Raw genomic sequence first — 22289 nt, 5'->3', positions numbered from 1 at the left:
AAAGCACTTTATCCAACTGCTGGTGAAGCACAACTGGGAAAATGTACAAACTCCAAAATGTGGAATCATGAGGTTAATGGTACATAATCCCACGTTAATAATACTGATTTTCTTCTCAATAGATTGTAATTCATCATGTACTAACATTTAAAATTAATTATATATTGCAGCCTGTGACACAGCCTTTAATAAAAATCAGCAGGCAAAACTGAGTCCAACATATATAAGAAATACCTATTTATTTGCAAATATTTCCTTTATGACTGTGTGCTTCTTCAATGTGTTCTTTAACTGATGAATTTCAGTTCCTCATTGTTTCTCTTTAAATTTAACCTGTTCTTTCAGCAAATAGGTTTCGGCGATTCAAAAATAACAACAAATTTAATTATTCATGAAGTTAACAAAATGCTGAACTACTGCATTCTGCAATGGTGTATATTTTTGAAAGATATTGACCACTACAACTACTCAGCCAAATAAATAGAACTGCGATCTGGTACCAATGATACAAATACCATACACAGTGTTTCCTTGAACAAGGGCAAAATAAGGAGTTAAAAACATCGAATTGCGTTACCAATGCCGGCTCAGTGACTTTTATTTACTTCAAAAGAATGGATGAATTAAGTAGTTTGTTAAACAAGTATAGATTTAATTTTTTTCCATTAAGCTCCACTCTTTGTTGTCTACAACTGTACATGTTACTCTGAGAAGCATGCTAACTACAAAAAATAAATGTGACAAATTGGAAGTCTATTACTATTACTCTCACGCAGTTGCAACCACAATAGAACATACCCTTCTGCCAGCTCTCAAGAATAGAATCCCTACGTGCCTGGAGATCTCCAGACTTTCTTCTGTTCTTCCCCAATAGTTTGCTTTGGATGGGGAACATCCTCTCAGCTTGAGAGTTCCCTCAGCACTTCAGCACTGAGCCGGAGGCTGGCATATAGCCAGGAAAATACTGCACATCTGTGCTCACCGATGTAAGCCAAATCCATCCCACCTCACAGACACAAAAATAGGTCAGTCACAGCTCTGACTGTGTTCTGAACTCATGCAGACAGCTGCAGTAGTTTTCACCTAAATTGTCCCATTAAGAATAAATAACACTGATCTGCTTACTACAAAATATGTATTGCACTGGTATATCACACACATTTCCGATATGTTTATATGTATGATTAAAGAACGGAAAATTACTGAAACTTGATATATAAATCCACCCTTTGCATCCTTTGATGTCTGTAAAGTACGTAAAACAATGTCTGACTACCATATCAATAAGACCATACAGGACATCACAGCCTCACTTCTGAAACTCCAAATTACATGATCTGAGCAAATAATGTGTACATTACAATATATGATTTGCGTGGAAGCTGCAACCAGTCACTTTCCTGAGCCACAACAGGCATATTAATTCCATGATTAAATACAATAAATTCTGACTCTAGCCACTACTGGGCACTGATACAAATTCAATGCCGACAAGTAAAACTTGTGCCGGACCAGAACTCAATTCCAGATTTCCTGCTTTACACGAATGGTTGCCTTAACCGCTTCGCCTACCCGAGCATACTTTCCATGTGGTCCAAATTCCTATCTTGTAACACACTACTCAAATAGCAGCCGGTGTCCACTACTCTTGTTGCTCACCGCATTATGATACGGCTTGATGGCCATTAAGATCATTTCAGTGTGGACACACTGTCTGTCCTGAATTCTCGTGGAAATCTAGAGTGATGCAGCAAGCAACGGGTGTGATGGACAGAGGGGCTACGTAAGTAGTGTGTGACAAGATGGGAATTAGGATCAGAAGAAAAGTGCGCTCACACAGCCAAAGCAGTTAATGCTACTGCTTACACATAGCAGGAAATCTAGGTTCAAATCTTAGTCCAGCACAAAGCTTTCACTTGTTGCCATTGATTTCATTTCCATGCCCAATTCCGGCCAAAATCAAAATTCATTTCATTTCATTATCATATCTATGTATGGCTGCAGTATCAAGAGTGATGTCTATTCTTTCTGATGTCTATTCTTTCAGACAGATATAAATCAAAAGAAGAGCCTGAAGTAGCTCAAGAGATGGCTAGTAATACAATAAAAAGTACAAAAATCTCATGAAGCAACTGCCTGCAGCCAGAATGTGTAAGTTAAATTTAAATTAGCTGTTGAATATTAAAATTTTAAAAAAGTAAAGTAGATACAGTACTTAACAAGAAGGGACAATTCTAACATTATCATTAGTATTTCTTTTTAAACTGAAAGCAGTAGGCAAGCAGATACAGTACTTCACTTTTATAAAAACCTTTGACATTATCCACACATCCATTGCACAAAACATGAAAGAATGTCACCTCTGAAGATGCATTACCTACTGAACAACCAAAATATTGAACACACACACACACACACACACACACACACACACACACACACACACACACAAAACAATTCAGACCTATGCCGCACTGAAATGTTTGCCAAAACTCTTGAGTTTCTGGGGTAATATATCTCCACTAGGATACAACAGCTAGGCATTTTGCCAGTATCTCATTCAGACTCTAGTTGGCAGTAGTAAATGCTGTGAAAACACCAAGAATAAAGGAAAGAATAAAAGTTAAAGGCTTTAACATATTACTGAAAGTGCCCAATTTATTAGCAGGTATTGTACATTAAGTAACTCAATAGCTGTATGGACTTTTTCTAAATAAAATGACCACTATGGGATTATTCCACCATATTTCTGTGCACCTATTATCAATCTTTCTCGTAAATGATAAATTGTTGCAATATTTACTCACATGTAGTAAGCTACAAAAACTCATACTTGCAAATTATTAATTTCAATTCAAATTAAGAATTTTCCCACGCTAGAATGTGGGATACTGCATACACCACCATCTGTTGTTTGACTTCACAGTAAGACATGAAAGTCTTAAAAAATAATATTGTTATGCCTTTTATATTGTGTATAGACTAAGATTTGGCACTGACAAAATTACGTTAGCAAAGCCAGCAGTACAAGCCACTAAAGAATGAAATCCTTTGATAACAAATCTTACAAAAGTTTCCTTATCTAAGGAATGTTGCTACTGCTGTTTTGTTTGTGCATGTGTGTTCCTTATAAGCAGCTGGTTGCTGCACAATGAAAAGTGAAAGGACAAGCTTATCCGCTCTGAGAGGAGACAAGCTATACAGGCAATGACCCACTTTTCCTTACTTGGCCATGAGCTGACTGCACAAGTGGTTACCACTCCACGGAACATTATCAGTCTGTCATCCATGGGTAGATTCCACAGAATGCATGGAATGATTTGTTCATCAACAAACAGTATTACTTATAACAGAGGAGGAAAGAAACAGATTTGGGATTTAGTTACCTCCACTGTACTTACATTATGCAACACACTTTTTTTCCCTCTCTGTGGCATTTAACAAGAATGTACCACTTACAAATGTTGCAACTAAAGATAATGAAGCTGTTCCAGACATTCCTTCAGTATATTTCCCTTTGAATCATTTTCTGTATTTCTCCTCCTCTACACCACTATGATCTGTAGCTATTCAAATACAAGCGTAATTGAAACAAAAATCTTAGGAGTGTAAAATTAAAAAGACGTAATCCAAGGTGGACTCCTACTTCTAAGAACCGTTGACAGGTGGCAGCATGGTTCAAAAACCTAAATCAGGCCAATTATGAACTGAGAAAGTAGAACATCAACTGACATCTATAACCAATAGAAGTATTGGAGAGAGAGGGAGAGAGAGAGTGGGGGGGGGGGGGGGCAGTAATTAGATTTATAGGTAGTTCATCTACAGGTTTCAATGAGCAAGTTTACGAGTATCAAAATATGTAACAAATGGCTGTATTGAGTGACTGAATGACGTAGAAGCTTAAATTTTATACACTGCCACAGGACTTTAAATTTCAAATGGATACCTCTTTCCGTTCCTGAGAAAACGTGTCTTACCAGATAGACAACAAAGTGATCCTATAACTATTCTGTTTTTACCGGCTGGGGTAAGGAACACTAAAAGCTAGCTCTAAGCCTAAAAAAGCATACAACCATCAGCATGAGAACAGTCTGGCTCTCTGTTGTGATGGCAAAGGAATAGTTTTTGTCTACTATATGGAAAGAGGTGGACAAATGTGTCAAATGGCTTTATATGGAGATCTTCCAAAGCATCATCAGCACTGTTCTAAAATAGGAAGTAATGAACAAGTACTTATATGAGTCTGTGTGTTCACATGTAATACAACTATTTTCAACTTCAATTGACTCTTCAGTTATCACACCCGTTCAGCACATGAAATTCACAAGATTTGTCGAAAATATACTTGTCAGACCTAGACCACCTCCTCCCGAGATTTCTTACCTTACACAGCTTAATGAGGCATTGGGAGACGTTTTTGATCAGAGAACTGGAAAGCATGGCACACAAATATTAACAATTTTTATTGAAAGTCCCGTTCCCCAAAGTGCATTTCAACTTTGTGATAATTCGAGAGCAATGTAATCGAACACTGTGTTAAAATGCTGAACAGGAAAAGCTACAACATTTTTTTTTTAATCTGTCAATTATCAAAAAAAGGTTTGTGTGTTTTAATTATTTCAAACCCCACACAATATCTGATATTACATTTGATCTTCTTCAACAAAATTAATACATCAGTGAATTGGGTGATTTCTTCTGTCATTATTCCCCAAATCCATTAAACCAAAGTTCAATGATATCAATGCAAAAACAGTGTCTTGAACTTTATTATAATATGTAAATGTCTTTCTTTCAGTTCAAGTATTCAACATCAGACACAAGTGAAAATTGTTTAGCAAGAATCTGGATTGTGGGATTGATGTGCACAAAGTTCCACCTAAAAGACTGTAACTTTACTTGGAATGTGCATGAGAATAGTGGCAGTTCCCCATGGCAGGAGTCATCCACCACGCAAAAAACTTCAAGCACAGGTGATTTTTTTCTAAACATAAGAAATGATTGTATTGTTTTTCCAGTGTGTCTAAAAAGTAGCTGCACCAGTATTCTTATGAGCTTTTATCTGAACATTCCACCAACCTCATACTTTGTGTTTATCATTACCTCGTTTACAAAAAGAAATGAACCCCATACCTATAAAGTTTTGTAATACATCAGTTACTTATTTACAGCAATGACTGCCTGGTCCACTCTTGACACACTTGTCAAAACATAATATCATATTGCTCCATCTCTAATTCAGTTTCTAATAAAAGAATGAATCTGCGTGTCTAATATAGGTGGAGGGACAAAAAAATCTACACACAAAGCGACAGCGGGAGGAAACACACATTAAAGTTAAAGCAATATGCAAGATTCTGGAGCCAGTGGCTCCTCCTTCTGGCAGAAGGGTTGAAGAAGAAGGAAGAGAGATGAAGGCAAATGACTGGTGAGGTTTAGGAAATGATAAGTTGTGGAACAGTCGTTCAGAACCCAAGGTCAGGAGATGGGATGAAAAGAAAAAGACTTATTGCTGAGGACAGCCATGACAATCCTTTTCATTCAATTGGGTATGAAAACAAGACAGATTTTCAGTGAGCAAGCTGTTTATTATTTCAACAGTAATACATTTATCCCACTGAGTCAATGAGCAGTGGCTATTTGAAGCCAATGAAAAAGGTCATTATGGCTTTCCTGGAGATGGTATGGCTCTTGTGTCGACTAAACTTCGGAAGTTTTGCTGGGAAGTAGGTCTCTTGATAAAATGTCGATATATCGATATTTTTCCGAGAAATATCGGCGATGTTTTTTTCCTACGAAATATAGTAACGAAGTGGAAAGGAAAGACATTTTTATTTCTTTTGCAATTTTCGGTAAATAGTTGAAATAATAGTAGAACATAATTGTACTTTCACTGTGTAAAGGCGTCTTTACTACTTTTTGAACTTTCACCACTCCAGTCCTTCTCTTTGTGTAAGGCCAGTATGGATAACACAAAATAGTTTCATTGCTCCACAGAGGGGGGATGGAATAGGTTCCTGTTGTGAAGAAATAGCACACCCGTTGTGTTAAAAAAAAACTACTTGTGTGCAATTTCTTCACATCAGCATTCTTCAAAAACAGTTGTTGAAAATGATGAACAAAAATCTAAATGAAAAGATTGGTCTCTGCGATGGGCACAGACGTGTGATGAGGAAATGTTGATGTAATCGGCGCTAGCGAGAGAAACTACAACGTGTAACTCCACTACGCAGTTTTGAAACAACTGCTACGTCGCTGGCGTTGGGAAAAAACATGAAGTGTTCCGGACAAATCCGAAACCGGACGAGGACACCTTTATCGTGCCAGTTACATGTAGATACCACCACTTGCAAAGTCGTTATCGCCGTGCATGTAAGTGCGTCGTTTTCCTTTCAATTCTTACTCTAAGGGGCTGCTAGGTTGTTAAGTACAGATTCATCTAATAATAAATCAATACCTAAATATACAGCTCTAAAGCCGACATTACGTTTACAATATGAAGCCGATATTTTTATAAGCCAGTACGTCGATTTTTTTGTACCGTCGATATATCTATACTATTTTCGATATATTGAGGACTGATAATGATTTTTTTTTTTTTAAATATCGATGTATCGGATTTTCAGATTTTGGAAATGTCAACGTTCCTAACTGGGAAGCCCATAACATCCTCCATACCGACCCCATCTCACCCCCATGCGATTTCCATATTTCTGGAGGCCGTCGGCTTGCTGCGGACGAAGATTTGCTGTTCTCGGTACAATCATGGTTCTGTTGGAAACCGCAAACATTTCTCCATGAAGGCATTAACCATATTGTCACACAGATAAATTTATGAAGTTATGGCGATTACTTTGGAATAATAAATAGTTAACTTACTTTTTTCCTCATGAAAATTTGAATCTGCAATTAAACTTACAAGAAGTGACTGTATAATACGATTAACCACGAATATCTCTCTACATCGGGATGTGGGTATCAACTATTGACGACATGAACTTATGCAGTACTACTACATACAGCGTCCACGAAAACTACGCGAATAATATTTAAAAAACGTATTGTAATTAAAGCGTCTAGGACTTCGTATTGCCTTAGTTTCATTTCGAGCTTGGAGCAGATTGTATCAAAATACATTCTACTGTATACCAGCAGGTCACCTCGTCAATATTTGGGGAAATTTTTCATCGTGCTTGGTTTTCTGCCAAACTGAGCGATGCGGGAGGACCTTTTATGAATGTGAAACAGGTTTGTTTTTCCATAGAAACTTCAAAACAACGATGTAATTGTAGAAGTGCGGCGTTTATGACGTGTGCCAAACGCCGAGAAAATGATAGCTTTCCTTGTTTTTACGACGAATATCACTCAAGCATGTGTAAATTATCGCAATAAAAGTATCTAATTTTATATACGAAGTTACTGTGTACCCATTACAATCAACTATTGAAATTTATTGGCAATCTCAAATTTTCCTTTTCTTTTCACGTATTTTATGAAATTATTGATAAATAAGATATACTGAATATTACTTTGGTTTATTTGTAACTGAAGTGACGTAAAAAGTGAAAATAAAAAAGGACAAAGTTTGCACATAAGGACTCGACCCTAGGATTACCGGTCTACGTCAAACGCTGCCTATAAACTTCGCTAGCTACCCTGCCTGACCAGCACAAAAAAATCCTATATTTTTTTCTAAATTCTTAGCCATCTGTAGCTCCCACTTCTGTCACTTTCATTTCTGATCAAGGGTTGCATATATCATAGGGTTGGATGAAATCGGTGATGAAGCGTAGGTGGAAAGGCGTTAATGCATAATGTCGGTACGTATCTCACAATGACGAACAGGACAACATCCTATTTGAGATCGATTCTCATATGACTTTATGTTACAGATGATTTTGTCAGTTTAGAGACGTGTCGTCCCACAAGAACTAAATTTTATAGGTGGCTCTAAAATCTTATTATACCTTACAGAACTGGTGGTTTTCCTACTCAAAATTTGATACAGCCAGGTGACTTTGATACCACACTACATTAGAGCAAAGCCAAAGGTCACAGGTTCTATTCCCACTGATTCCTAGGAGTTTGCCACTCACTACTTTTTTCACCTCTGGCGATGTTCGTTAATGTGAAAAATACCGTGTTATACCACACTTCGGATTTCACGTTAAACTGCCGTTCCCCCAACAACTGCCTGCAATGTCACTTCAAAAAGTCGCTGGTAGGCAAAGGCATACGATTTCCAATGGGACCATGCCTACTAACGTACTGTGAAGTTCAAACCAACCTTTGTGTAGATCACAGTTTACTTATTACTCTGATACTTAAAAGGTAACCATTATTTCCGGATTATCTTTAAAGTACAGCTTTTGTATTATTAAAATGATCAAGGATGTGAAACTTCAGAAGTTGATGGTTTGGAATTATATCGTGATATGATTAAATCTGACAGTTGTCCCACAAAATTGTCAGTAAGTAAAGAAATAAAGCGATACACATTTAAAAATATAATTTTATTAATTTACCAACAAAGCCCGATTGAAATTGTACATAAAAAGTCTGAAGTAAGAAAAAAATGCTTATACAATTGCACTGTTGTTTGTAAAACTGATAACACAGCATAGGAAAACGCTCACCTACTCATTTTAATGAATGTAATGCATTATTTTCATGTCTTCAATTTTTTAACATCGATTCCCATAACCAGAATTTAACAAACGTATGTTGCCACGTACTTTTATGTTTCGTTTGTGTAATATGTAAACCAGGTCCAGAACTTGTCTGGTTGAATGTGGAAACGTTTAAAAGGCACACTCAAAAATTGGCGAATAGAACTAATGTATAGCCCAATAGAGGTAGCATTTTGGATTGCAAAAGGTGGAGTAATTTTGATTGTCAAGTATGCTGTATGTATTACCCCTCTCGTGAAAAATTCCAAGTTGTAGACCTTCTCCCACTTGGCCGTTACCCGCTAAGAGATGGCATTTTTTCAGTTTTTCCTCCAGTAATTAGATTCCAGCGCATTTGAGACAAAAATATGCCGTTATCAATTTTAAAGAGAGGTAAATTTACTGCAAGTTTCATTTATAAGGTGCTGGAACCGACTTTTAGTGAGAAATGGTATTCCTGACCGTATCATCATCTTCCAACCCTTGTGTGTGCAATATATACATGTAGTTCATGAGATTCATGTAATTTGTGGGGAATAACAATTTTTGAAAAAGAAAAATACTAATTTTTCAACTCTTTTATATACGCTTATATTTCAACAAAATACAGTTTAAAAATAATCTCAAATATTAAGGATATATACAAAATTTTAAGTTAAAAATTCATCAATTTCTTGTTGTTTTAGCTCAGATGTGGTTGATGCGTAAAATTCATCATCCTGAAACATCCCTCAGGCTGTGATTAAGCCATATCTTCGCAATATCCTTTCTTCCAGGAATGCTAGTTTAAATGGTTCAAATTGGTCTGAGCACTAGGGGAGTTAACATCTGAGGTCATCAGCCCCTAGAACTTAGAACTACGTAAAACTAACCAACCTAAGGACGTCACACACATCCATGCCCGAGGCAGGATTCGAACCTGCGACCGTAGCAGTCGCGCAGTTCCTGACTGAAGCGCCTGGAACCGCTCGGCCACCGTGGCCGGCAGGAATGCTAGTTCTGCAAGGTATGCGGAAGAGCTCCTGTGAAGTTTGGAAGGTAGGAGAGGGTGGAAGGTAGGAAACGAGGTACTGGTGGGAGTAAAGATGTGAGGACGGATCGTGGGGTCGTGTTTTGGTAGATTAGGTGGTAGAGCACTTTCCCGCGAATGGCAAAGGTTCTTAGTTCGAACCTCGGTCCGGCACATAGTTTTAATCTGCCATGAAGTTTTATATCAGCGCACACTTCCGCTGCAGAGTGAAAATTTCGTTCTCAAAGTTGATTACTTTCACCAATATGCAATGTATCACCTAAGCCCTTTTGTTCCGTGATGGATTCAACCATCGAATTCTTCCTTTACAGCTGCATTTGTTGCTGTAAGTCTTTTAGCACTGCCATGAAATCATGTTCAGCAATGCCTGTGCAGCGGGTTCTTTATTCGATGGGATTGGGGTTCGACCAAAATATCATCCTTCCAGCCCCACTCCAGGGCGTCTTCGACCAAAATATCATCCTTCCAGCCCCACTCCAGGGTGTCTTCTTCATATCCCACCCACGTCTGAACTTGTGGATCGAGAGCAGCTGCCATAAAATATTTTTATAGCCTCTTCTGTCTGAATGCTGAAGACGTGAATGTAATGGTAGCGCAGATTCAATCTAGAACTACGTAAAACTAACCAACCTAAGGACGTCACACACATCCATGCCCGAGGCAGGATTCGAACCTGCGACCGTAGCAGTCGCGCAGTTCTATTTCGCTTTCTGACACACCGATATCAAAATTTTATCCAGTAACCATTTTGCGGCAGATTTCCTGCAGACTGTCCTCCTCTGGACGCCGTATGCGGCAAAGCTCCAGAATCCATTTGCTGGCTACCGGCAGCGGCCGTGGCAACAGCATTGGGGCTACACTCCCCCGTTCTTTATCGAAAGCGCCTGCTACCGCTCACCGCTTTTGATGATTTAAAATGCTTTATTATTAAATGTTGCTCCACAGTAAATTTCTAAGATTTCCATTCACGCTCAAAAGCAACGGAGACAGACGCCGTGATTAGTAGGCGGGTACTATATTACATTAATCGTAAAGAGCTGAGTATGGCCCGAAATTAATTTTATAGACTGGGACGAAATTAAACCACCTCACTACATTCGATGAATTTATAAACGCTTCATACCTCGTTTCTTTTCCTTTCAAACTCAATTATTTGTGCAACTTTTGGCCAATGTTCGGATGTTTTCGTCAAGCCAGAGTGAGCGTCTGTCGTGTAAGTGTATTACAGTTCTTGTTTCATTCCTTATGGTGAGTCTATGTGATAAACTGTGTGAATACCTTGCAATGCATGCTCTGTAGCAGTGCAGGAACACTGCACATTTGGAGTTCCATGTATGGGTTAATGAAGTATTTAATGTTGATCGGAAGTGATAGTTAAGGTCATCAGATTTAAACCAGAAAAATGTATCGTTTTGGAGGTTTCAGAGAACGGAAAGGAAGTGCTAACGCCGGTGTCAGAAAACGTCTACAGTTAAATGATATTGCAAAAATTTAGAAGATAGGAACTATATTAATCAACATGTGCTCTTCATAAACGACCTCCTGACATGTTAGACCTATATGACGAACAAAGCTCAAATTCGTATCGTTGACAGTCGGTTTGAATCTTTTCAGGATCTACTTTACAGTGAAGCACCTTGGCATTTGCAGAGCAGACATTCATGATATTAACATAATTTACTAAGTCGAAATCGGACGAAGATTGATGAGTAAAGGATTTCTTCAGATTTCGTATAAGGAAATTTACAGCAGTTTGCAACTTCATTACTTAAAATGGAAAATAAAAGGTTTTAGTCAGCGGCTTCCACCGAGATTGGAACTGCTATGTCATATCGCAACGCACAAGGGAACCTCTGAGCTAACGACACACTGGTGGCAACATACAGACTATAGTCACTGCGATGTTACCTGAGCCTCAAAACGCAATCTTAAACACACAAACAGGTGTTACTTATGTGAAGAACGCCGTTCTTGGAGTCCAGAAATTAAATTACTTCATAAGTGTCTCATCTTACAGTGGATTATATCGTATGAGTCTTCGATGTGGAAAACGAATGTCAAGTGAATTCAGCGAGGTAATACCGGCCTACACCCGAAAGTAAATGCACTATCACAGTGTTGACAAATACTTGCTACGACGCTGCCAATTCTCGGCTCTCTTACGAGGCAGCTCTTCAGAGAAATGCTTGTCGTGATTGTCCGATACGGTTCTTCAGAGTGGAGACGCGCGCGCACGTTTGGTTTTTATGCGGCGTTCTTCCCTGATGGTTTCTGACGTCACCTTGTGGGCTATGTATACATTTGAGACATTCAATTATCATTAATCCAGAATGATACAAGTTTCAGCTTCCGGCGTGGAAGAAGGCTGTTGACGCCCACATTATATCATTTTAACGTAGGGAAAGTAAAACGGATGAATCAATGTTTCTCATTCAACATAAAGTATGTGAGATAATTTTCCGTAACGTTCATAACCATCTAAAAATACAAACGAAGTAAAAATACATCGGAAGCTTATTTGAATTGAATATAATGTAAGGTATCAAGCGCTTTGCACCTCGATGTCGAATTTGTCCACGTGCAATCTTTTGCAGCATACATATAGAATGCCATGATTACCACGAGAATGAAGAAATATGTTCGTAAGGATGGAAGCAAGAAGAGACGCAGTCAACAAATATTCGATTCTTCATGGCATTCTTTTCATTTGAGATGTAAGAAGAGGTAAAGCGGGATATTACTTACGTTGACACGAAAGATATGCCGCGCATATTGATAACGAGGAAGTCTGCGTCTTCATACGTTTCCTCCTTGAAATCTGTATGCTCTATTATATGTATTAACAAGGGACCCTCCCTATCGCACCCCCCTCAGATTTAGTTATACGTTTGCACAGTGGATAGGCCTTGAAAAACAGAACACAGATCAATCGATAAAACAGGAAGAAGTTGTGTGGAACTATAAAAAAATAAGCAAAATAAACAAACTGAATAGTCCATGCGCAAGATAGGCAACATCAAGGAGAGCGTGAGCTGAGGAGCGCCGTGGTCCCGTGGTAAGCGTGAGCAGCTGCGGAATGAGAGGTCCTTGGTTCAAGTCTTCCATCGAGTGATAAGTTTCAGACAATTATCAAGGTTCAGGCACTCACACATAATCAACTTCGCTCTCCAAAATTCCAGGACATGTTCAGATTTGCTTGGACATATGCAGGATTTGACGGTCTACACACGGAAAATTTGAAAACGTTAAAAACATATGTTTTGACAGAGCACAAGGAAAACTGTGCGACTGTGAAACTGTTGCATTCATTTGTTGCAGTTTATCTGACAAACTCTTATGTTTTCATCACTTTTTTGGGAGTGATTGTCACATCCACAAGAAAACCTAAATCGGGCAAGGTAGAAAAATCTTTTTACCCATTCGCTAAGTGTACAAGTTAGGTGGGTCGACAAGATATTCCTGTCGTGTGACGCACATGCCGTCACCAGTGTCGTATAGAATATATCAGATGTGTTTTCCTGTGGAGGAATCGGTTGACCTATGAACTTGCGATCAAATGTTTTCGTTTCCCATTGGAGAGGCACGTCCTTTCGTCTACTAATCGCACAGTTTTGCGGTGCGGTCGCAAAACACAGACACTAAACTTATTACAGTGAACAGAGACGTCAATGAACGAACGGATAGATCATAACTTTGCGAAAATAAACTTTTCACTCTAGATAAGACTTGAACTAAGGACATCTCGTTCCGCAGCTGCTCACCCTAACCACGAGACCACTGCGCTCCTGAGCTCACTCTAACCTTGATGTTGCCTATCTTGCGCATGGACTACACCGTTTGTCTATTTTGCTTATTTTTTCACAGTTCCACACAACTTCTTCCTGTTTTCTCGACTGATCTGCGTTCAGTTTTTCAAGGCCTATCCACTGTGCCAACTGATAACTAAATCTGAGGGGGGTGCGATGGGGAGGTTCCCTTGTAAGTAGCCTGATCAATGTTTCAGTAATGTTACCCTCTTGTTTGACCCTGTAACGATGAACAGATTCCAAATGCATGTCTCTGCATGAATGAAGTTGTTCGAACCCTTCCTGCGTTGTTTCTTGTGTTTTATTACTTGGAATTCCTGAAGCAGACCACTGTGCCTCCCCCCCCCCCCTCCCCCCCGTGGGTTAGGTCTCAAAACTAAACCGCACAATTTATTCCGACAGCATCGGCACAAGACTATGAAACAAAGCCTTCCATTTACAGTGGCAACACTGTAACCAGCAGCTGACCGAAGTGTAATCCACGGTCATGGTCCGAAATTAGCTCTCTGCTACTGTGGCAAAGTCCGTACTACACTTTCGATTCTGCAGCACCATTTTATCTGGTAACACTGTGTAGTTGCAGAGTTGTGCCAGCATGTCTGTCTTCACACTATCAGCTTTATGTATCTCACTTCTCCTGTACCGTTGATCACGAGGAGCCGAAGTAAATGAGTGTATTCTGCACGACGTAACATTCAGTATTCCCTTCTCTCATAGCCACTCTTCATGTGCATCGATACCAAATAGGAATGTGAAAACTCTTGCGAGTGAGAGAATGACAATAACAATCGTAACAAGAACAAGCAAATAATGAGTGATGTTTATTCCAATGCAGAACGAGAATGGCTTTAAATATAAAAATCTATATCTATTGATCTTTGAGTTGACACAATGCAAATATATTCTTAGCATTTAGTTACTGAATTTAGTTCTGGATGTTTGCAGAGAAAAGGAAAAGTCGGTACTTCTCGCTAGTGTAATATAATGTGAACCAGCAACTACCCTTTCATTAGTACACGACTCAAGCAGGTCTCCAAGTAGCTACCAAGGCACTGCTGCATTCTGTTCCCTGACATTGCTCTGATGACGGTTAATGCAGATGGTTCCGATTATGAAATACAAAACGTATTGCAGGTTAGTTCCTAGTATAGTAATATTAAATTTGCGTTGTAAACATCACATGAATGTGACGACTATCAATATTACTCATCAATATAAAAAGACAATATTGTGGGAATTTAGCAGGATTACTCAACATGAATTCTGAAATTGGGTGACTGACCGCACAGGTGCTAAACATCGTCAAGAACATACGAAGTCCCAATCGGACTAACAATATGAAGATCGTCTTCGACAGCTCGCACCTGTCACATTGCTATCTCCACCCCACTCCAGACAGCCCTCGGTGGAGTTGCACTAAGTTGCCGACAACAGACCACGTATTGAAAAATACAAGGGAATTCTCTAGCAGCGTAAGCTTATTGTAACTAATCTAAAAATTATTGGAGAGGAACATTATCCTATTCAAAAAAAAGGAAAATGTTACACACTGTTGACGTCAAACGGTTATTATCTATGTCCTGTCTTGTGTCCTACTCATCTATAATATCTAGTGAACTATCAAAATGATTATATATAATGGATGATAATGTAATGCATCGATAACAGATGGTGGGTTCACAACAGTATTGATGCGAAAATAAAACAGAAGTTCGCAAAAGTGCAGTTGTGCATTTTTGTACGTTTTCACCTCCAGATGTACCACAGATAATGCATTCTAACAAGCTTGGTCACTGGCCCTGTAGTTTTTTCCCTCTTATTTCAGACAGAGTTGATTAAAAAAAGTACAAATCCCTGACTCTTAAAGATGCTTCGAATCTGTTCAGTAATTTTGTCATTAATTGTGATGTGACTTAAGATTAGTGAAGTCTACAGTCATGGCAACCCCTGCGAGCTTGCTAGGACACACTTACATGTGACAGGTAGCACGTGATTCAAAACGTACTGAAAGGAACTGATACATCTTTTGCAGCTAACCTAGAACTGCTTTCGGAGGCGACTACCATTTTATAGTCACTACTTTACAACTACGCTGCCAAGGAATTCCTGCATGAACACCATCATTGCCATAATAGCGGCTGCAGTAGATAACTGATAACTCGCAACGTGAACGATGAGACAAGGGGTAGCTTCTGCATGACTCAAGGATGGTCAAGATGGTGTACCAGTGATAAAACATAGCATTAGGATTTTACCAGAAATACTGACCCTTACACAATGTGTCTAATAGTGTATTTTAAATACGACAGTAACCCATCCTAGGCACTGTATAACATTAAAACACTTGATAATGGCATTTAAGCCGAAATCATGCTCGTTTAAATGTAACACTGCAAATAGAAAAAAATAGTCTAATGGCTGTACTGACTTTAAAGCCACACGTAATTGCCGGCCGGGGTGGCCGAGCGGTTCTAGGCGCTACAGTCTGGAACAGCGCGACCGCTACGCTCGCAGGTTCGAATCCTGCCTCGGGCATGGATGTGTGATGTCCTTAGATTAGTTAGGTTTTAGCAGTTCTAAGTTCTAGGGGACTGATGACCTTAGAAGTTAAGTCCCATAGTGCTTAGAGCCATTTGAACCACACATAATTGCTAGAATACCTTGCTACGTCAGGTATCAGGTACCTGATATCAGACGCTCGATCTGAGTTGTTAGTTTTTATTGAACCAACCTGCTGTGTTAAGGAAATTGATCAGAGCAACTGGATGAGCTTATTATTTTGGTATAATGTATGAAAACCCACTTTTCCCACTTATCCTATCCTAAATAGTGGACGATTGGGTTGAGAACAAGGTAAATAGTATGCAATGTGGATAGAATGGGAGTGAATATTGAAACGAAATTACTAGACTCATGGGAAGGCACATGGGAAGGCAATGACGTATCGATATGTAGCGACATGAGAGTTTTCTGAGGTAAAGGTCTGTCTCTGACATTGGAGAGACGGGGGCCTAGGTTTGTCTGTATTCTTACGTTAAGCTCATTGAGTAGAAAAGCGCGGGCAGATTTCATTGAATGCTGGGGAGAAGACAGCCAGGAGTTTCAAATGCTTGAAATTCTGGAGCCTTGAATTGCCAGGATGCACACCACCCTCGCCGTAGGCAGGGAGAGAGCGGTAGCGTGACTTGCCTGGGGACGACTGAAGCAGCCGGATGGACTGAGAAGGTGGCGGAGCAAAATGCTCTCCGCAAAGGGAACGGAAATGAGTTATTTAAGGCTTTAATGTTCCCCTTACGTAGAAACCTTCTCGTTCAGGGTAGATTAATTTAATATAATATTTTGGAGGGAACCAAATTGTTTATAGGCAGGTAAAAGACAGGCGAATGTGAGAATACTATGTCGCGACCGTGAAGAGTAACTTGAAAGTTAACGGAATTTGATATTTCGTTTGAGTATTCGATGAACAGTAAAGTGTTAGAATTCAATTGTACAGCAGGTACGACACAAACAGGATGCATGTGATGAACTATTATAGCCTAAAGACTTGGCCTTGACCGCGTGGGGCTGATGACGAAAATGATGAAGTGTGGATGACTGAGTGCTAGGAACCATTAGTTTATAAGTAGGAATGTGTTGATTTACCATAATTCTTTTTAGTAATGGTCAATTTAAACTCATGATTTTGGTCAGTTTGTTTAAAAATCTGATCTGGAAGCGCGGGAAAATATTATCTCGTGGCTTTGACTAATCGAGCTGCTAACAGAAATTCATGGTAGAAAGTAATGCTCTTACTTTTGATCTGAAAGAATTGGTTTTCAAAGAAGCCATTTGTAGCTTGCATGTGTTTCAGTTTGCAATTTGACGAGTTTCTGAAATTCATGGATAAAGGCAAGGTTGCTAACTTAATATGAAAGAATAAGAAGTCACCTTTTGTGAAATGAGTCAGTAGAAATTTACGTGTGAAGCTGATTTTTAGAACAACGGGACTTGAAAGATACGTGGGAATCAGTGAGATAGCTTTCCTGACTTAAATAGAGGGAAAACAGCATAATAGTAATTCGTGTAGCCATGCTATGCACGCTATACACGAACTGTAAGTATTCTGAAAAGTTCTGTGTGTGTATTTATGTATCTTTTGGAGGGGAGGTTTTGGATGGTATATTATTTAAAGGTGTCGAGATATAATTAGGAACGTAAATTTCAGAATCGCAACCGTGCTAACTTTACAACCACGCGAGGCTTAGTTAACATCGAGGCACGTCAATAAGTGAGAGGTGTTTCTGGGATCAGAAAGTGATTGAAGAAGTTACAGAATATTTCTAATTCTAGTCCGCGTGGAGATACGATAATTGCTTTGGTCAATGGTAATAAGAGTGATAGTGTGTTGCTGTGACGTTATGAATCAAGCAGTGTGGGCTATCCTTCATTCCTTCTCGTGGGTGAGAAAAAGATTATCTTCGTAAGAGACCATAGGAAGTAAAAATATCTTTATATGTGCTGTTACAAGATCAGCTGTTAGGCAATTACTATGTTTTGAGAGATGAAAATAAGGCAGAATGAGAAGAAATAGCTTACAGAACGGAGAAGGAGTTATTATGCAGGTCCAGTTACGATTCCGGTTACTTACGCGTTTTCTTTAAACACAGTAGAGTAATTAACAATGTACCAAATTTGGGGTTAATACTACAAAATCAAACTTTTATCCGTATCGCATACATTTGTTTACTTATTTCTTTGAGTAAAGAATTTAATTAGTAGCTGCTACGTGTAAGAATCACGCAGTGATACATTTAATCCGAATACACAAGGACCATTTAGCTTTAGTAGGTTTCCGGAACACTTTTAAGACCTCGCAACTGGTTTGACCTTTATTTTTCTTTCAGTACCCTACCCATCCTCCCTCGCTTTCTATAACTGCTCGAAGGCGTCTGGGAAGTGATAAGGCTAAATTCCTCGAGAGATTGTGATGATCGTTTATCTCCCACCATGTATTCTCTATATTTTCCCACAGAGTTCCTGAATTCCTTGACGCAGGTGGTAACGACCTCGTAACATCCCCTCACATATTTTCAATGGGGTTGAGGTCTGGTGATTTTGGCACGAAAGGAAGAAGTTTTATACTCTGCTGACCTTGGAACCAGTTCTGGACGGCTCTGCTATTATGAATCGGTCTATGGTTCTGTAAAGAAATGATCATCCATTAACTTAGAAATTTCAATACTTCTAATACTATGAATACTTAATTTACATACTGTGAAAAAATTCGACAACTGCAAAGGCTGTGTAGTCTAAGCTACAGGTTGCAAATTATTCGAAGGATTCCACATTCCAAAATGCTTTGCTGACAGCTGTTGACAAAAACCTACATTGGCAAGGGGAGGGTGCTGAGAGTGAATGGTAACATAGTTTAAGGCGCCAGTTATAACACGCAGGTGGGCCTTCTTTCGGAATATACCGCCTCCTATGCTTTGGTAATGATGAGGTGGGGTGTAAGTTGTTCAATACAGTGCGGCTGCCTGTTGAACTGTTAAGACTCTGTTGCATGGTTGTAAAGCTAATCTGCTTCGCTTATTCAAAACGATTGCTAGCCTTCACTATGGAATTCTTTTTTCTATCTTTCCACTGACAAAGATATATAGAAGAAACAAATCTGTTTTATAGCGAGATATTCTCTACGGACTTTACACGTGCTCGTTCACTCAATGTGTTGCATTTACCGAATGCGACCGTGGCCGCTGACGTCGCCTGTTCACACCTCGTGTCAACGCGGCCCCGCGCTCGGAGTAAACGCCTGCAGTTGAGATAAATAGCTCATTTCAGGAATGTTAATAAAATTAGTCTTCCCTTCATATTAGTAAGAACTAGATACCACTACGTGTACGTATCTTTACGTAATGCTCATTGTCAAGAAGAATTCGTTCATGCAACGTTGCTGTTTTGACTAAGATCATAAAATCTGTCAATCGTAACCCAATTCATATATTTGCATGCACCTACGGGATATTAAACATGAAAACAATTTGTTTCTTTGTCATATAATTTTTAATCAAGGCAATTCGGGAAGTTGGCAGCTGATATCAAAACTGAATGTAAAGGAGGGATAAAGGAAACGATATACGAGAAACAAATCTCGAACCCATGAACAACTGTGTACTATCCTGGAAACCTGCTGATGCGGCTATCTGACAATTTCAAAGCATGAGAAAACCATCCTGTCAACTTTTTGAGGACGACATTTCCTGACAGAAAGCACACTAGGGTGAACGGCTTTAGGTTGAGACACCAGGAACCTCAAACTACGTCACCAGTACGTTCACACACTGATTCCTAGCCCCGTCACTACGCACTTCCCATGCCAAAGTGGCTGGCAGAAACGAGCGCGAACGACATGGGATTAGGTGATACAGTCCTCGTCTGTCCTGTTTGACAGTTGTGTTATCGTTCACCCATGCCAGGAAGTGAGGAAATACATTTACGAAAACGCTGAACACATTTTAATTTTACATGTGGGCATTACTGTACAATTATATTCTAAGTTACGAGAAGTGACCTGGAGAAAAAGAGTGTATACCTTGGGGGATATTTTATAGATCATGATTGTAATGTTAGTGAAGTACTGAAAAGTACGAGGGCTATCCACGAAGTACATTACGTTTTGGAATTAAAAATAAATAAAGTATTGGAAATTTTTTTATTATATACAGATGAAAGCCACACTTAAATACTACTTTTCTACATAGTTGCCATTTAAATTAAGGCACTCATCGTAGCGATGGACGAGCTTGGAAATTCCTTCGTCGTAAAATTCGGCCGCCTGTGCCTTCAACCACGTGGTTACCTCTTCTTGAAGCTGTGCGCCGTCATCAAAACGCTTCAAGCCAACCACTTCTTCATTGCTGGGAATAAGTGGAAGTCGCTCGGTGCCAGGTCGGGACTGTACGGCGGATGAGGAAACAAGTCCCACTTAAAAGATTCGAGAACTTCACGAGTGGCATTTGCCGTGTGGGCCCGGGCGTTGTTGTGAATCAGCAAGATCTTTGAGCCCAACTTTCCCCTGCGCTTGTTTTGTATTGCTCTTCTGGGGTTGTGAAGAGTTTGGCAATACCTTAGAGAGTTTATTGTAGTGCCTCTTTCCAGGAAATCCACAAAAATCACACCTCTTCTGTTCCAAAAGACAGTCGCACGTGGTTGAAGGAATTTCGAAGCTCGTCCATCGCTACTATAAGTGCCTTAATTTAAATGGCAACTATGTAGAAAAGTAGTATTTAAGTGTGGCTTTCATCTGTATATAATAAAAAATATTCCAATACTTTATTTATTTTTAATTCCAAAACGTAATGTACTTTGTGGATAGCCCTCGTATAGTTTATCTTATGCTTAACTTTAAAAGAAAAATCAGCCAAGGCAGTCAATAGTGAAAACTACAGCATGCCTCCAAGAAACGTACGAATATCGTACAGTTTTAATAAAAGGAAATATAGATCGGTTTATTGGGGCAGGCCTATTCGGGAACAAAGTAAGAACAACCAAATCAATTACAGGATTGTGTGTTCTGCTAGTTAAAAGAGAAGAAATGAACCGATAAAGAAATAATTCCTTCATTTATTTAGGAATGGTTCGAAATGGAAGGTGTAATTTTACTATTATAAAAACTGGCCTGGATTGAGTTGATTAGTTCCAATTTTTGAATACATTACAGCCCAATAATAAATACAAATGGAATAAAATAGAAATATAACGTCTGGAAATGAGTAAGCGAGGACGCCCTTTATCTACATATCTGCTTCGAATATAGGGTATTAAAAACAAGTAGTCCATATTTCGAGAGCTGATAGGATGGACAGAAACAAGACAAACATATCCAGTAAACAAGAGCAATGAGTCTGAAATGAATATCTTAAGAGCAATGAGCATTTCTTCACCTTTACCACTGTGAAACACATCTGTTGTTCTACTTAAAACACTTCTCTTGTATTTTAAGATTTTAAACATGGCTGAAACAGCAACTGTTGAAATTCTTCACGAGAAAGGACGACAGCCAAAACAGTTGCAGGATAAAAATTTATTAAAATTCTTGACCAAGGTTTCGGTGTATGTAAATATACCTTCATCAGAAGTAAAAAATCTGAAATTACATCATACAATGGAGATTAATAAAACAATTGTGCCAAAGGCGTCGTCAATAATTAAGACATCTCCATTTGTAAAACATGATTATGGGCACAAGGTCAATGCGAACAGTTTAGCACCAGTACTTCTCCTATGAACTATCTCGATATACCGAACTCAAAAAACATGCAAATATTCACACATTCGGGGGTCATATTTACTTATCAGATGAGGGATGAACTACTAAAATCATGATATAGGGAACTGTTTATATTTATTATTTTGTGCCTACTACAAATGTAAAGTCACTAACAGCATAAACTAATAAATTTATGGAGAAAATTTAGTGTGTCTCCTGAACAGGGGCGTCGCTACAGGAAGAAAATATTTCTTCATCCGAAAAGATTACTCTAGTCCAGTCAAAGTCGATATATTCTGCTGCAAAAGCCATGCGGTCAATCCTCTGATAGTCGGTCAATGGCTGCTTCATAGCAGCTCTCCGACAATATAATCCGGCGTCCTTCAGTCTCCTCGCAACAGTCTTTCCGCTGCCGGGAAACTGAGATATCTCTTTCAGGCCACGGCAACTGAGGAATGGATTAGCACGTATATTCTCCGAAACACGTTGATCATCTGCTGCAGTAGACACACGGGGCCGGCCACTTCCTCTTTTCC

At 39.1% G+C, this 22289-nt stretch overlaps 1 protein-coding gene across 2 annotated transcripts in view; it reads right to left on the bottom strand.

Annotated features, from left to right (window-relative positions):
* The window catches only part of LOC126181074 (trafficking kinesin-binding protein milt), a 243176-nt gene that overhangs the window by 203627 nt on the left and 17260 nt on the right, over positions 1 to 22289 (bottom strand). Inside the window, exon 1 of one of the 2 annotated variants that reach the window (XM_049924741.1) lies at positions 799 to 924. The exons of the other annotated variant lie outside the window; for it this stretch is intronic. Within the exon in view, the coding sequence (XP_049780698.1) occupies positions 799 to 895 (97 nt within the window). The 5' untranslated portion in view covers positions 896 to 924. Of the gene's footprint in view, positions 1 to 798; positions 925 to 22289 lie in introns of those variants that run through there. 2 annotated transcript variants of the gene reach the window in all.

This window comes from Schistocerca cancellata, chromosome 1 (assembly GCF_023864275.1).
Source record: "Schistocerca cancellata isolate TAMUIC-IGC-003103 chromosome 1, iqSchCanc2.1, whole genome shotgun sequence".
Taxonomy (NCBI): Eukaryota; Metazoa; Arthropoda; class Insecta; order Orthoptera; family Acrididae; genus Schistocerca; species Schistocerca cancellata.
Note: the sequence above shows the minus strand (reverse complement) of the source record. Positions and strands in the feature narration are given on the sequence as shown.